Source organism: Vanacampus margaritifer, chromosome 19, assembly GCF_051991255.1.
Source record: "Vanacampus margaritifer isolate UIUO_Vmar chromosome 19, RoL_Vmar_1.0, whole genome shotgun sequence".
NCBI classification, from domain to species: Eukaryota; Metazoa; Chordata; class Actinopteri; order Syngnathiformes; family Syngnathidae; genus Vanacampus; species Vanacampus margaritifer.
Genome location: NC_135450.1, coordinates 14498579 through 14514993, shown reverse-complemented (window position 1 = coordinate 14514993; position 16415 = coordinate 14498579). Strand labels below are relative to the sequence as shown.

Below are 16415 nucleotides of genomic sequence, written 5' to 3'. Positions count from 1 at the left end.
GGCCTGTTGTAATAAAGATATGGAATATCTGTTTCGCATTAGCCGCCGCCTCCCGAGGTTTGCTCTTACAACTAATGAGAGCCACATTTTGTGCTGCAGGGAGGGAGATTGTGGACTACTATGAGTACTGTAATACAAAGTAGGACAGTCTTTCTGTGCTGCTGGTGCGAGCCGTGAGAATCAAGCAGCCTTCAAGTATTTTTATTTTTTTTATTTATTTTTTGCATGTCATTTCCTAAGCACCCTGATTTTGAGGAAGAAATCTGACCTTGCGAATAAACAATATACTGTAAACACACGCTAAACATTCCCGTAAGTTATACCAAGAAAGATTTAGGACGTACCAGTTATATAACAAAAAAAAAAATGCTACCTTAGATCAAATATCATTAAATTGCCCATGAAATCAGTAATTCGATGAGATGTAATAATGATTGAAGCATACGGAGCTCTTACACAAACTTCTCCTTAACGTGGAACAGGTGGCGCACTTGCAAACATCACACAAAACACGCCGCGTGGAGTATGCGCGCGCACACGTGCTTTCCCGTCAGCTGCGGCATTTGACATGGAACATTTTGGATCAATTCAATAAGATGCGGGTCAAGATAACATGGACAATTCTCCGCAAAGGACATGAAAGAGCGAGGAGACGTCGTCGTGGAAGAACTGACATGATCCAGATGTGGTCTTCAACATGAAATCGTATTTAATAAAGTCATAAATAATCATAAGTGATTCAATTATTTGTTGGATTACTCAGCACATCAGGATGCCTGTCAATCAAATCAGATCCATATGATGTGTGTTACTCATAATGAGACTTTTTGGCAGTTGCGTGTGGATGACATGAATGAACCCACCATCAGTGCAAATCCGCGATATAGGCCACTCGAAATATATATATTTTTTTAGCTTTAACCTTCCAACATACTTTAAAAACATTCAAATGTAATAAACAACACTTCAATTTAGTAAATTAAGTCATCTCCATCCATTCTATGGGGATACATTCCAGATCACATTACATAAAAATATGGTATATACTTTGTGTTTACAGTAACCACAGGGATGGGATTTTTCCGCTAATTCGCGGAATTCCGCTTTTTTTTTAATCTCCCACCCCAAAAAAAAAATCTGATTTTTTTAAATTTTATTTTTTATTTTTTTTTATAAGTAGTTCATTGTGTATGCACATGACTCCAACAAATAACATATTCTGCTATAACAAAGACATTTGTGGTATGCTCTAATATGAGTTACTTTTCATTTGGTCATGATACAATTATTTGTTCATGAAATTTGAACTCTTCAACATTATTTATGTGTTAACTTAGTAATCACATTAGTTAGATATGATGATATTCTCAGTGATAGTTTTTAAAAGCAAAGGCAGTCCAATGTTTTTGAATGTGACTGATTTTGAGTTGACTAAAACTGCCATTTTATATGGGATAGTTCAATATACATTGAAAATTTATGCTGTTGTTTTGTCTATTTCTTTGTCATGTGAGTGCATTGAAAGTACTTAAAAACACGGAAAACCCATGAGCTCCCTAGCTGGGTGCCAGCGGCCCCCAGACCCCCGGCTAAATTTTCAGATAATTTCACTTTGGTCAAATCACATCCTTGTAACCAAATCTCATTTATTTTTCCAAACTAGCAAATTTATCATCTCACAATATACATCAATAATCGTGCTCAAATAAATCTAGAGCTGTTGTTCTCCGTAGGCGTAAAAAGCAGGATTAAAGAGGATTTCAATTCAATCCTCTTTCAAACAAACTAGCGTGCCACCATCTAGTCTCAACAGTGGAAATGCACCCAAAGCAAAGGAGAAAGAGAACTAAATGGTTATAAACTGTACCCGCCAATTTTTATTTTTTTTTTCCTACAGGAGAGCTCAGTATTGTTCATTCGATTTGACATCATCATTGCTCTCCTTTTTTTTTTTTTTTTTTTTTAAATCCAACAAATCAATTAAAAAAAATTTAATTTTTTTTTTTTCTTCTTCTTTTTATTCTGTCTTTTAGCGAGAGCCACTACATCGTGATAACTTACATTGATGTTTCTGCATCTGGCAATTTATTATTATATTATATTATTAGTATGGGATTTTTTTTTAATGGGCTTTAGGTGAACTGATGAATACACACACGCTCGCACGCACGCACGCACGCACACACGCACACACACACATACTCACCCACATACAAAAAAAAGGGCATATATATATATATATATATATATATATATATATATATATATGTGTGTATATGTGTATATATATATATGTATATGTATTTAAAAAAAAAAAATTTTTTTTTTTTTAATCTGTGAACTCTGAACCCGGTTTACTGTACGCTTATTAAAATGTTCCTTAGTGCCTGTTTTCACTCTCACTGTCAAGAGAGAATTACCAGATACTCACCAGAGATGCTGATTATTAACTCATTCACTCCCAGACATTTTCACTAAAACAATTGACATGACAACACAGAGCCTGAAATCTGATTGAGACAAAAGTACTAATTGGACTGGAAGCAAAGCAGCCAAGAGAAATACTACAAAATGAAAAGAATAGATTTGGGAATAAATGAATGCAATTTCATGGAACAAATACTCGAATGTAGGTCAGTACCTATTACATAGAAGTACGTATACATTCTATGATAATATTATCCTGGCAGATTGCAGCAAACATCTGCGAGGTGAAAGACTTGAAAGAGTCGCTCCAGTGTGGCAGACATGAGCGGTCGCCGTCTTTGATGCTTTTGTGCTTTTTTTTTTTTCTTTCTTTTTAAGGAAGGGTAGGGGGGGGGTGGGGGCGGTTGAAGTGACAACAGTGTTGTTTACCAGGCACAAAGAAAAGCAAGTCAGCCGAGAGAACTCTGTATTCTTTTGCTTCACTTTGCTGCGTTTAATCCCTCTCGGCCGCCATAAAGGTCCCTTGTGTTTGGGATCATTGCGCTGACCGCAGCAAAGAGAAAACAGCCCACATTTGTCCGGGGTGCTCTTTAAACAAGCGCCGAGCAGCGGGGAGGACAATGTGTATTCTCCTTGTTCTGTTGTAGCTGTCGGGCGGCTAGAAAGGGGAAGAAGAAAAAAAAAAAACGTGTGATCGCATCTAATTTTTCCGCGGTTGACATCATCCTCTAAGCTGCTTGATACGAGCCTCCAGCGCCCTGGTGAGATTGGGGAGATTTCCTTTTATTGTCCTTCCTGTGATGATACAAGATGTTGGGGATTTATAAATCATCACACTGGTTCTGCTTCTCAGCCAACTTTTTTCTCCTTGGACCGTATGGTTTGCGCGGCCTTTTTTGCTTTGTCGGGAATTAATCGACGTGTGCCAGATGTTTTTTTTTTTTTACTTAAAAAGAGAGTTCTTTCTTCCACTGAATAAATCCAATTACCATGTTGTTTAAAACTAATTAAACCGCCTTGCGCTCAAAATCATCAAAGACCCAATGTCTATCAAAAATTATCCTGAACTTTGTTACATTTTTCTTACTTGATCTGCTTAAAGGGGAAGTCAAGCCCCCCAGTCTAAAAATTCTCATTAATATTCAGAGATGGCAAATCCATGTCCAGAAAGTAAAAACACAGTTTGGCTTTAGCCATTGATGCTAGCTAGCTATCACCCGGGGCTAAAGCCAAACTATGATAGGGTTTTTACTTTCTGGATCTGGATTTGCCACCTCTGATCATAGTTTATTTTACTACAGATTAGCTATAACAGAGGTGGCAAATCTAGGTCCAGAAAGTAAGAACCCTGCCACAGTAACTAGCTCCCATGGTGTTTGTTTACCTGCTAGGGAGCTAGCTAGCTAGTTAGCATCAATGGCTAAAGCGAAACTGTTGCAGGATTTTTTACTTTCTGGACCTGGATTTGCCACCTCTGTTAATATTGCGTTAGTGTAATAGGAGTTAAGCAACAAAATCGAACAGTTTTTATCGATATCAAAAGGCGGCCATTTTGCCACTTGCTGTCCCATGAAAATGACATCACAGTTGCTCAGGTCTCAGGTAACAACCAATCACAGCTCAGCTTCAGAAAACAAGTGAGCTTCGATTGGTTGTTGCCTGAGCCCTGAGCAACATTGATGTCATCTTCAGTGGACAGCAAGTGGCAAAATGGCCGCCCCCTGCATGGATAAAAACAGCTGGATTTTTGCTGCATAATTGATATTACAAACACGTAAATATTAATCAGAATGTCATGTTTAGACTAGTGAGGTCACATATTGTTAAGAAATGTTTAAGGTTGACTTCAGATTTAAGTGGGCTACAAATACGTGATCATAATTAATAAAATATATGAATAAATATTCTATATAATAAAATTCGTACTTTTTTTGGTTATGTGAAGACCCCCTCAAAAAAGTGATTCATTCATTGGATGAATTCAACCTTGTCAGTTTCAACAACGGATTCATCAGTCCCTCTTGGATTCCTCGATGTTGCAACGGCGACAGTTCTTTTTGTCCAATAGCCCCCACCCCCCCCCCTCCCCCCAACCCGAAAATAACAACTCTCCGAATCCTGCAGGAGCGTTATCACATTCCGAGAATCCAAAGAAGAAAATCATCTTACAACATTCCCATTTGGGTTGTGTTTGGTGTTTTTTATTTGATGTCGCTGGCACAAAAGGAGAACCGACTTCAAGGAGGCAACCTGCCGAGCTCTCAAGGACCATTTGGTCTTCAGGACCGTGCATGGCCTGTAGAAGATCCCGGCCAACAATCCAACTCTCACAACAAATATACACAATGTTCATAGAACTAATTCGAACCATCTGCCGGACCTCTGAAGACGACATGAGTATAAAGCGCTGCTGTGGAACGCCTTGAAATTCGGATTCTGATCAACATTTTCAGGAAAAATACACCAAGTCACTCAAAATGTGTTCCAAACTGATAAGCATCGGCTTATTCCAAAAGAAGACGCAGCCTCAATGAACGGCAAATTACCTCTTGGTGAACTTCAACCTCTGATCCATATTTAATGCGGATCACAGTCGTATGTGAATAAGACTCGCTCGACAATTTTGGACGTTTGCGGCGATAGCGTCATGACGCTAATGATGATGATGATGGTGGGAGGTTGTGGTTGAAGTCTCCGCTTGAGGTTACCTTGTGACGTTTGCACTTCATCTGACTCACAGAATCCTCGAAGTGAGCAACACAAAATAGAAAGTCCCTCGGTGCTCACAGTCACGTCGGCCATGGAAGGAAAAAAAAAAAAATACTGGACTGGTTTGTTTTTTAAAGCACAATGTCAGCAACATGGGCATCAAATTGGATGTATTTAAAAAAAACATATCATCTGTTTATGGGATTCTCACTAAGATTCTGAAAAACTTGTAATGAGTGAGCGCTCCCACATGACAAAGAAGTTCCAGCAATGCGTTTCCTCTTCCTGTGTTTGGCTGCAGTGGAATTCTACTGAAGATTCGGCCCTTTGAGGGGCCATTGAATGGGACCTGGAAGGACTTGAAGTTGGCTTCTTTTCAGCGTGCTCGCTTTTGTTGCATCACGTCTCTCTTTTTGTCCCAGTCCAAATGTCTCTTCATTAAGCAACCAGGCTGCAAAGCTCTTGACTTGACCGCTCCACACTGTACTACCAACCATAAAATGTCCCAAAAGAAGAGGAAAAGCAGAAAATTACCATAAAACATCCATGAAATAAAAAAAAAAATCTGAAAATAAAATTTTATAAAAAGGCAGAAAAGAAAACATTTGAAAAGTAACTATAAAATTACAAAAGAAGAAATCCTGAAAATGACCAGAAAATGTTCAAAAAGTAAAAATAAAATGTCCACAAAAAAAAAAGAAAGTCAGAAAATTACCATAAAATATTTTTGGAATTGTCAAAAAAGTCAGAAAAAATATGATTTATTCATTTATTTATTTATTTTAAAGAAGAAGAAAAAGACAGAAATTAAAACATTTAAAAAAAAGTAACTATAAAATGTCCACAAACTTACCATGAAATGTCTATAAATTTGCTGGCAAAAAAATGTCAAAAATAGCCATAACGTGTCCAAAAAAGGAAGAAGAAAGGCAGAAAATTACCATATTATGTCCATAAATGTCAGAAATTTGACAGAGAGGCAGAAAATCTAAAAATATATGAAAAACAAACCATGAAAAAATAAATAAATAAAAATTAAGAAAAGAAGACAAAAGAATGTCTACATATTAGATGCTGCATAATTTTCAGTTATGGTGCATCTCTAACACTAACACATTGCTTCCTTCATCACAATGTTTAAACCTTTTACTGCTCCAGCTTTTGTAGTCTATTTGTCCTAAAATGTCTCTTTTGACTGGAAAGGTTGCTGACCCCTGTGTTTAGCCCTACCTGGCAATCACCACTGCCCCCTGCTGGGAACTCCATTGCCTACAATCTAATAGATTGATAAATACATGCAATAATACAATAGATAGATAGACAACCTAAGGAGGGGAACCATAACTACAAAATGGCTTGTGACAAAAATGAGTTGGCCGCCCCCCCGCCTGTGTAATTAAGATTCTAAAAATCATCAACTCTAGTGAGTCCAGTGCTTTTGTACGTCGAGATTGAAGAAGGATGTGAGTGGACACAGTCTTAAAAGTGACAACTGCGGCATCATTTAAACATTACGTTTGAGTAAAGGGACTCCAAATACCACTGCAGGCGCCATAGCAACGTCCACACAAGGCGAAAGTGAAGTGCATGCTTGCAAGTGGCGCACAATTCAACGCGCCGCGCCGCTCCGCTAACCTTCTTTCGCTAAAGAGGACCAGAAACCTGAGCGTCCATCCCTGACGAGAGGCTTTCTTGTTGATTTACTTGTTCTGAGACGCCGTGAAGGGGGGGGGCGGGGGTTTGACCCCTGGAAAAGGGCGCACAAACACAACTCAAGCAGAGGAAGACGCTACCTGCAGGTGGTCTAGCAGACTAAGGGTTGCTTTACATGACACAGTTTTGTTTTTTTTAAACAGAATTTTTTTTTTTAAAACATCAGTGTGGAAATAAAAAAATTCCTTACAGGAGACATATTACGGGGAATGGATTTTTTTTATTATTTACCTTACAATGGTCAAAGTTATGAGTGGCACCGAGCTAGTTTGAGTGTCTTTAAATAATCAGATTTTAGATTTGTCCTCACAGAGCCAGATTGCTTAAATTAATTTTATTTATTTATTTATTTTTTAATCCATGCAAAAATCATTTCAAAAATAATTATTGAATTCATTGAATATTTCAGGAAATTATAATAATATAGGCTAGTCAATTTCATTCTTTTAAAAACCCGGATTCTCCCCCCACATACTAGAATGGTTCGACCCAACTTGTCACGTCCCGCCTCTCGTCACCTGTCAATCACTTGAAAACAATTAAGTTAATTATTTCTTTTTGATAACAGATCTCTACCATGATCCAAAAGAGGACACTTTATGTTGATTATTTTTTGGGGTGGACAAATATTTATTTATAATTAAGTTGTTTCCTTTTGAGAACAGGTCTGACACTTTATGTTGATAATTTTTGACGGCAAATATTTAACAGTAATTAATGTTTAAATTATTTTTATAAATATGTATTTATAATTAAGTTAATTATTTGTTTTTGTGAACAGATGTTTACTATGCTCCCAAGAGAGGGCATTTTACTTTGATTATTATTTTTATGTACACAAATCATTAGCCGCCCATCTATTTTATAATTATATTTTTTATTTATGTTTTTATTTCCAAATAGTTCAGGAGAGACCAATACAAATGGAGTTTTTTTTTTTTTCTAAACCCCAAAATGCTTTGCGCTTGTTAGGGGGTACTTTTAAAAAAAATGTTGAGAACCACTGATCTAGGACATACAAAAATGATTTTGTCACGTAAATATGATTGTAAAGTGCTCCTCTAGTCTGTCGGTTTTCACCCTGGTCTGTAAGCCCACTTTCTCCGCCGTCCGCAACTCTCGTTCTATGTGCACTCAAATCACCGAATTCCCTTGCAAACTATACAACACGTGTTCATGTGGACATGTCCTAAGCGACCCCCCCCCCCCTCCCCCTGAAAAAATCATGACAGGGGGAGACGTCTGAAGAAGTGTTTCAAAACATTGGAAGAGGGCCTCTTTGGGGCTATGGGAGCCATTGTATCACTGGCAATGCAACCTGCATGAAAATTGGATTCGGAGGCCTTCCTGACGCAGGGAATGTGATCATACGGGAGCGAACGAGGCAGGGGGAGCTCGGAACAGAGAGCTCGGCCAGCAGGGCCGGGGGGGGGGAAATAAGGATAAGAGCCTCTTCAAAGCAACACATCTACTGAAGAAGCCAGCGTTGTGATGAGTGTGGGAAGACTATTGGCTGAGAAGACCAAAAAAAAGCGCAGGGGGTTGGGGGGGTTATACTTGGCTGAATAAGGATTCCTGTCACCTTCACGGAACCTTCGCTGAGAGGAGACGATGACACATGAGCGCGAGGCCTTGATCTGGGCCCAACCTGTTTCCACTTGTCCGCTTCTTTTTTCTCCTTCTCCGAGCAGCGGGCGCCTTCAAACCCGAGTCATCCCCTTGAAATAGGCTAATTGTGTTCAGTTGACCTCTTTGGATGCAACGGACCTCACGAGTTAATCACGCAGCAAAGCCTCTTAGTGACAGCCCCGGGGCCCTTAATTGCATACCATCAATCTGGTCGGCAGCAAATCTTCGCATTCCACCCGCATGGGAATGAGCGGACGTCTGTTTTGGGATAAGGCAAATCTTTTGCCAGATTAGTACGCTTCCCTCCAAAAATGTCTCACTCGCCATCACGCCAACGTTTTGGGTCCAAATGAAAAGACGTTTGAAGGCAAGAGGCACATCTGCATTAGAGCGGTGAGGTACCGGGTTCAAGTGTCGATTCAGTCCGCATTGCTTGGTGGGTTCACGTCGGGTTACTACGTATTGCTCCGTATTCCAAAAACGCTTAATTGAAGACTCTAAATTGTCCAATTAAATGGTTGTACGGCTATATGTGCCCCGCAATTGGCTGGCGACCAGTCCAGGGTGTACCCTGCCTCTGCCCTGAAGTTGACCTCATGCACAACCCTAATAAGGACAAGTGTTATTTAAAAAGACTTTAGATGGGCAGAACAATAGTATATGTCATTAGCCTCGCAGTCAAAGGTTCCAGGTTTATTTCTTGTCCTCCATTTTCCTTCCACATTGCAAAGGCATGTTAGGTTCATGGACTCCAACTCAGAAGTACTCAAATTTAAATCTGAAATCCCCCCACGGATACATTTTTTAATGAGTCAAAGTCAAGCCACCGTCACATTCAAAACAAAATGTCATTTTCATTCAAAAACAACACGATTGCAAACTGAATTTCCACTTTGACATAAATTCAAATAAATAGTTGAATGTAAACAAAACATGACCCCTGTCAAATCAAGTCGAGTCAGGAGGGAAGTTGAGAGAAAAAATAAATAAATGAGCATATATATATTAGGAATTACGGCTCCACACTTTTAGTGTGGTAAAAAATTACTACATTGGTCAATATAAACGTAGAGTAAACAATAATAATCAAATAAGTAGGCTACACTTGGGATGGGTGAGAACTGATACCAGGTCGTATTGGGCCGATACCTGGCCTTATTTCAAGGTATTGGTACTCGCGACAGCTATTTTGTGGCCATTTTACAATAAGGAACCAATAATAATAAATTAAATGGAATAAAAATGTGCCATTAGTTTCATGCAATTTTAAGAAAAAGTATTTATTTAAAATTATATGTCATTGTTTTTTGTTTTGTTTAGATTTCATTTACCAAATGACCTGTGGTATCGGTACTTGGTATCAGTATCAGTGGACGTATCCCTACTTAAATACATAAACACTGTTAACCCCTGGGCGTTATTTGACCATTTTTTGGCTTTTTTTGTTGGTTCTGACCAAGCCATTTCAAAATAAAATAACGCCCAGGGGTTAAGGTAGCAACATTTACGCCGTTAGCATGCCACTTCCTGAATAATGCTCTTATTCTGAAAGACTAAGTGTACCACTTCCTGTAGCAGAAATAGCTCGCTATAGGCGAAACAAGTAATGGCTAATGCTAGCAAGGCTAGTTGCGTGTCACAACTCACTTTGTCTTTGACGCAAACAGCTGAATGAAATGTATCCATATGTGCCCTCTGATTGGCTGGTGACCAGTCCAGGGTGAACCCCCGCCTTCTACCCAAAGTAGACGATTATAGAATATGGACATGTGGCAAACCGATTGTTATTGTTTCCATGTACATGGCCGAGGGCTATTTCTTCCAACCATGTGATGCCCAGCAGTTTTGGCTCTGCCAGCTCCCCTCTTATGGTCCCTATATGTATTGGGGCCCCTCAGTAGACGCCTGAGCTTTTTCTATACATTCAAAACGTTCACGGTCAAACAAAGCGAGCGGCGTGACAATAAATGGGGAATGCGGCCGGCCACCGGGCGGGGCAGGCGGATTCATTTTCGTGGGCGCGCTCGGAGATTCTCAGCTCATCTGCTCGCGCCACGCTGAGCGCTGGGAAGTGAGGTGAAAACGCTAACCTTTTCCACAAAGCAATAACTTCCCACCATGACATCGAGGCAACATGGCTTCAGTTGTTCCTCGGCCCTCGCTGTGAGAATGTCAGCCGAGCTCTTTTCATCTGAGGGGGAATCCTATCTGATTTACTTTGGCTGCGGCGCCTGTTTGTACGGGGCCATGTTTCATTTGAATATCAAAGGCGGGCGAGGAGGTGGCCAGACACTTTCGATGCAATATTTGGGACTTCCCTCCAGGAATGCGACGGCTTCAGTGTGGCCGACAAAGAGACCTGATGACGGGAGACAATGGCGCTTCTGTGGCGGCGGCCCGATGCTAATCTATCAGGCCTCTCTTCGACGCAAATGAGACAATCCCATTTGCATCTCAGTGCGCGCCTCCCCACGCTAAAAACGCCATTTGAAGAATTTGTCCCATTTTTTTGCCCATTAACCCAACATGTCCCTTCTGGTGTCGTGTTTGTATTTAGCACGCCGAGGCAAGACATCTGTTGGCGAGACAAAAGAATAGACCAGGAAGTGTTTTTCCTTACTGGCAATAAATGTTTTTGGTGACATTTGCATTGTTTTGGTTTCATGCCATGTCATGCTTTACTGTGTACCAGAGCTAATACTTACAGTGAGGAGCGCCACTGCCACCTACTGTAGTGGATGTGCAGTTACACATTCTTTTAGTACGGCATCATTAAAAAAAAAAAACTAGGGGTGTCAGGCGATTAAAATTCGTAACTAATCGCATTACTTTAATAGTAAACTCACGATTAATCGCAAATTTTATATATATACTAAATGTATAATAAAATGTACAATTTTTTTTTTCTTCTAACTTTTTATACTCTTAACATAAAAGTGGGAAAAAAATGTTAAACTAATAGAAATATGACTGCATCTTTTAGTCATTGATACAGTAATTTCATAATTCATAAAATTTAGTTTAAAAGATGTACTGTACTGTAAAAAAATGAGTGTGATATTGATTTTTGTGTTGAGGTCATTTTTCTGCCACTAGATGGCATAATTGCATTTCTAAGACATTGGTGACAGCTCAGTGCATTGTTCTTTTCATTAAGAGCTATCTAATCTTCATTTAGAGCTATCTAATCTTTAACATGAAGTAATTTGAAATTCTGCACATTTTTGAAATTGTAAAACACAACTTCTCCACAAATATATCCATTATTATTACATCAATTACTGCCAAATTTTGATGTAGACGTGTCCGCTTCATTGCGACTGGAATTTCCCCAGTACAGGCTTTTCAAGGGGGCGGTCATTAATCGCGCATTTAAAAAATGTGTTGCAATAAAGGAACTTTAAATTAACTCAAACTTAACGCACTAATTTTGACACCTCTAAAAAAAAAAACATGTTCCCTGGTATTGGACCCCCTATTTGAGGAGGACTGATTTAAACACAAATGTTCAGCCAAGCCATATAATAACAAAAGTCTTCTCGCTTATTGCTAACATAAAGCAATCGCTTAAAAATCGACGTATGGCGCAAACGATGAACCGTGAAATAGTGGCGACTCGCTGTATTTATACATCTGTTTTTCAACAGACTGTTTCTCTGTTTAATACCTCACGCAAATGCACGCTCATGCTCCTCTGTTGCTTAGATTAGAAGACACCTCATCAATCACGTCAGCAACAATGCAATGGATGACAATCGCTGAGTGAAAATGGGAACGTTTCTTCCTTTGCCTTTCATTTTGGATGACAACATTGGACATGGATCTGCAAAAGCTAAAAAAAAATGCTATAATGAGCCAGTAGTTGGCAACTTTGTAAAGAAGAAACATTACACGCATAGACACAAGGACAAAAACAAGTAACTGTTGACAGTGTAATGTTAAAGAAAAATACGTGTACTTCTGAACCTTAATAGATTTTTCAGTTCCGTACTTTAGTTGAGCATTTATACATTTGTATTCTGCTATTCTTTGTCACAATATGCTTGTTGAATTTTTTTTTTTACCTCTGTGGGTGACGATAAAATGTAAAAAAAAAAATTCATAAATAGATGTATAGTCAAATGTAGTTGAAATCGTGATTGACTGAGATATTGGGGACTCATTAGGCAGGAAAAAAAAGGGACAGCGGTGACATGGAGGAACGTGAACCAGGGAGCATCAACGACGCAACAGATTCAGAGAAGCAAGATATTCACCATCCATGATCTTATTTAAGAGAATTTCGATGTTGTCGGCGCCCAGAATGTTTCAAAGCAAATGTGTTGTGTCTTGTGATATCCAGATTCTCCATCTAATCTGAAAAACAAACAAACAAACAAAACATACAGGTAAATTCTCGCTATTAGCTAATGTAGCATTTGATTAGCCATTAGCTAAGCTAGTCATTTGTTTGATTGCTGCTCTCGGTGTTCTCAATTGCAGTCTTATCGTAACATTTTAAGATAGGTGGCTAGAAATAACCAAATTAAAGACTCCCGATAACATTATGCTACCCTCATGCTTACATTGAGAGATAAAGACAGGAGACGCTTGTTCTCCATTATTGTTGCTAGCTAGCTTGTCTCGTTCCCAGTGATGCGATCGATGTCCCGTGGCGCTGCGATGTTTTTTCTGTCGTCGTTGTTTTGTTTTACATTTGAGACATTCAAAGTCGATGACAATCAAAGGTGAAAAACAAAATAAAGAAAGCTATTGTGCCCACGCAGCTAAAATGCCTGCTGGCTCGATCCAAGCAGATCTGGCGATGTGATAACGGCAAAAAAAAAAAAAAAGAAAAGTTAAAAGCACGGTGTTCTCAAGAGCAAGAAAAACTCTTTCTCCCCACTGAGGCTTTTTTTTTTTAAAGACCGAACCAGCATCTTGTTTCACAACCACTGTTGACCATATTGTTCACCCCCCCCCCCCCCAACCCAGTACGAGTAAAGCAGCCTGACCTCATCTTTGTTTTTAGATTCCATGCAACACAAACACAAAAAGGACGCCATAAATTTTTTGCATTTATTCCCCTTGTGCATAATATTTAAATAGTCATTGAAGACATATGCTTGAACTTGTTCTTGCATTATTAATATTTACACTTAAACATTTCTGAGAAGTGCTTTTCCTCGGAAATACGCATTGTGATATTCTCCCTTGTGTTTAATTTTGAGCCAGCATTCTGCTTCAAAGCTGTGATCATAGATTAGCTCGATTTACATCTTGACCCATGTTGCACATCCTTCCGGGGGGACATGTTTCTGATAAAAGTCCCTATAGGTATCAATAAATCTTGAGAACGAAAAGGAATTTCCGCTTTGCTGTGTAGACGGTTGCTTGAAAGCCAGGAAAGGATAAATTCAAGAAACTCAAAGTGGATTGTATTTGCAAAGTATGGGGTAATTGAAGCTCGGGTCCAAGTCCATTTTATTGATATAGGACCAATTCACAACAGAAGTTATCTCATGGCGCTTTCCATATGGAGAAGGGCTAAAGCGAAAACTGCAACAGACATCAGGCTCAGTGTGAGGTGGCAATCTGCCTCAAACAGTTGGCTTGGGGGCAGTATAAAGTCCAATTCAAACTTACCTCACACTAACTTTTCTGCCTGGATGCCGCGGTAAATCATATTGCGACGGTGCGTCTCCTGCAAAGAACTCAAGTGGGATTCATATAATCATCCTTGGCACAGGATAAAGAATACAGTATAAGACTTATTGTCTGCCTTCATGTGTTGCTCTAATATTTGTGTTCAGCCACATAGGTTATGTTAGAATTAGCATTAAGTTAGCAGACTTAGAGCTAAGTTATGTAGTTGTTTTAAATTCACATTGTGTGCGCTCTTTGTTTTCTTATTTAGTTTGACTAACTTAACTAACTTTTGCATTTGGATGTTAGTTTTTTTTTTGTCTATTCAGATTTCAGCCTCATTCTATCCTCAGTCCACATGTTCATTCAAGCCATTAACTATCAGGATTGCTGGCCAATGTAACTTAATGTACAGTATTAGCAATTAGACTGTTTCGTTAACAAATCAGATTTCATCCTTGCAACCCTTTTTTTTTTTTTTTACAGTGCTTCCTGTTGTGTCAGTGTTATTTTTGCTGTTTAACCTTGCTTAATTTTTTAGTTAGCCCCTTTGTTAACAAACAGTGCAGAATGGCTTGCTTATAGACCCTTTTTAGAAGTAGGCACATAACAAAATATAGATTTGGTTGTGTCGTTTCACTCTTAAAATACTACAATGTCAGTGCGGAGACTCAATTTACAAGTCATTCAAAGACAAATGTCCTGTTTAGGATCATATATTGCTCTTCCTACCTCACCCGGAGGCGGCAATGGCACACACTGACCGCTCGCGTCGCTGTTTTTAATCTCGTCAACGGAAGCGAGCAAGGTCAGAAATCCAACATGGCGGCCCGCAGTCTGCTGCGGTCCGTCTGGAGCTCATTTAAGGCCTTTAACTGTGGCATTAGCGGACATTTAAATGCGCTGCAAAGGATACAAGTGCCACAATTGGCGCATTCGGTTTGTCAGCGGAGAGGAATCCGGCAAGGTGAGTCGGTTTAACGCAGTTTTAAGAATGCTGTGTGTGAGCTAGTACGCTGGATAACATGGACATGAATTTCAACAAGATGCGTCATTGTTGCTTTTTCAATTATCTAAATATTAAGGTGCCACAATGAAATGTTTCCCTCTGTTTATTTCTGCAGTTGTGGAAAAGCGTGAGGGCAAAATTGTGACCGTAAGTACAACTATCCAACTATTAATGACTTTATTGTTATATGTTATGTTCTTGACATGCAGTATGCTTTTTACCAATTTATTAAACATAAAAAAAATGTTGCTATTCATGTAGATGGGATGTCCTAAATGTATATTTTGTTATAGAACTGCAGTGCGAAATTTATTTTACTTGCATTTTATACTGACTGAACTTTGCCAGCTAATTGTACTGAAGTGTGATTGTCACTTTGTGATTATTTGCATTCATTTTAGTGGAGCACCATTAAATGTGTTAAAAACTCAAAACTTAGTTGGATGAGCTTAAAATGTTAGCAAATGATTTAAATCGGATTTATGCATTAAATGGAACCACGCACATAGATATGCCTTTTAGTGAAGGACAATCAACTAAGACAAACTAAATATGTTAACAGCTGCAAATGTGTCAAATTAATTAAAAAAACAAATGTCTGTCAGATTGAAGGGAAAATATTAGACGCTGCAGTTGCACCTGAACCTCCAAACCCCACCGCCAAGTGTCCTATCTATAGATGGAACCTGCAGAATAAATACAACTACACGGTAAATTAAATTTATATTCTGTGATTAGTAATAACTAAGTCACCTCTAAAAGCATTATTATTTTTTTTCTGTCTCTCACCTATACCTTGACAGGATGTGTTGCTGCTCAGTCAGTTCATCAGATCAAATGGAGGGATCCTGCCCAAAAAAATCACCGGCCTTTGTCCAGAGGAGCATTACAAGATTGCCGTGTGTGTGCAGATGGCTCACAGAGCAGGTGTGTATTGATTACTCCCTCACTTCAATGATGTTTTATACTTATGGCCTGGAAGTGTTTTTCATACAAATATTTACGCAGGAACTCCTGTAGATAGACGCAGGTGGGGTTCCACATAGCTCTTTGCTACGTCCTCAGATGTTTTCATTATAGTCTGCATTGTCATTCTTTCTTGTTGTTCTCAGGGATGTGATTTTTCCGCTAATTCGCGGAATTCCGCTTTTTTTTTATCTCCCCCCCAAAAAAAAATATTCCGATTTTTAATTTTTTTTTTGTAGTTCATTGTGTATGCACATGACTCCGACAGATAACATCTTCTGCTATAACAAAGACATTTGTGGTATGCTCTAATATGAGTTACTTTTCATTTGGTCAT

At 39.0% G+C, this 16415-nt stretch overlaps 1 protein-coding gene across 4 annotated transcripts in view; it reads left to right on the top strand.

Moving 5' to 3' along the window:
• mrps18a (mitochondrial ribosomal protein S18A) overlaps positions 1 to 16415 on the top strand; it is a 92328-nt gene that overhangs the window by 74850 nt on the left and 1063 nt on the right. For 3 of the 4 annotated variants that reach the window (XM_077553659.1, XM_077553656.1, XM_077553657.1), the window contains 3 exons: positions 15228 to 15259; positions 15718 to 15822; positions 15916 to 16039. In XM_077553659.1, coding sequence (XP_077409785.1) covers positions 15228 to 15259; positions 15718 to 15822; positions 15916 to 16039 — 261 coding nt within the window. Of the gene's footprint in view, positions 1 to 14868; positions 15071 to 15227; positions 15260 to 15717; positions 15823 to 15915; positions 16040 to 16415 lie in introns of those variants that run through there. The other variant, XM_077553655.1, reaches the window with a different exon arrangement.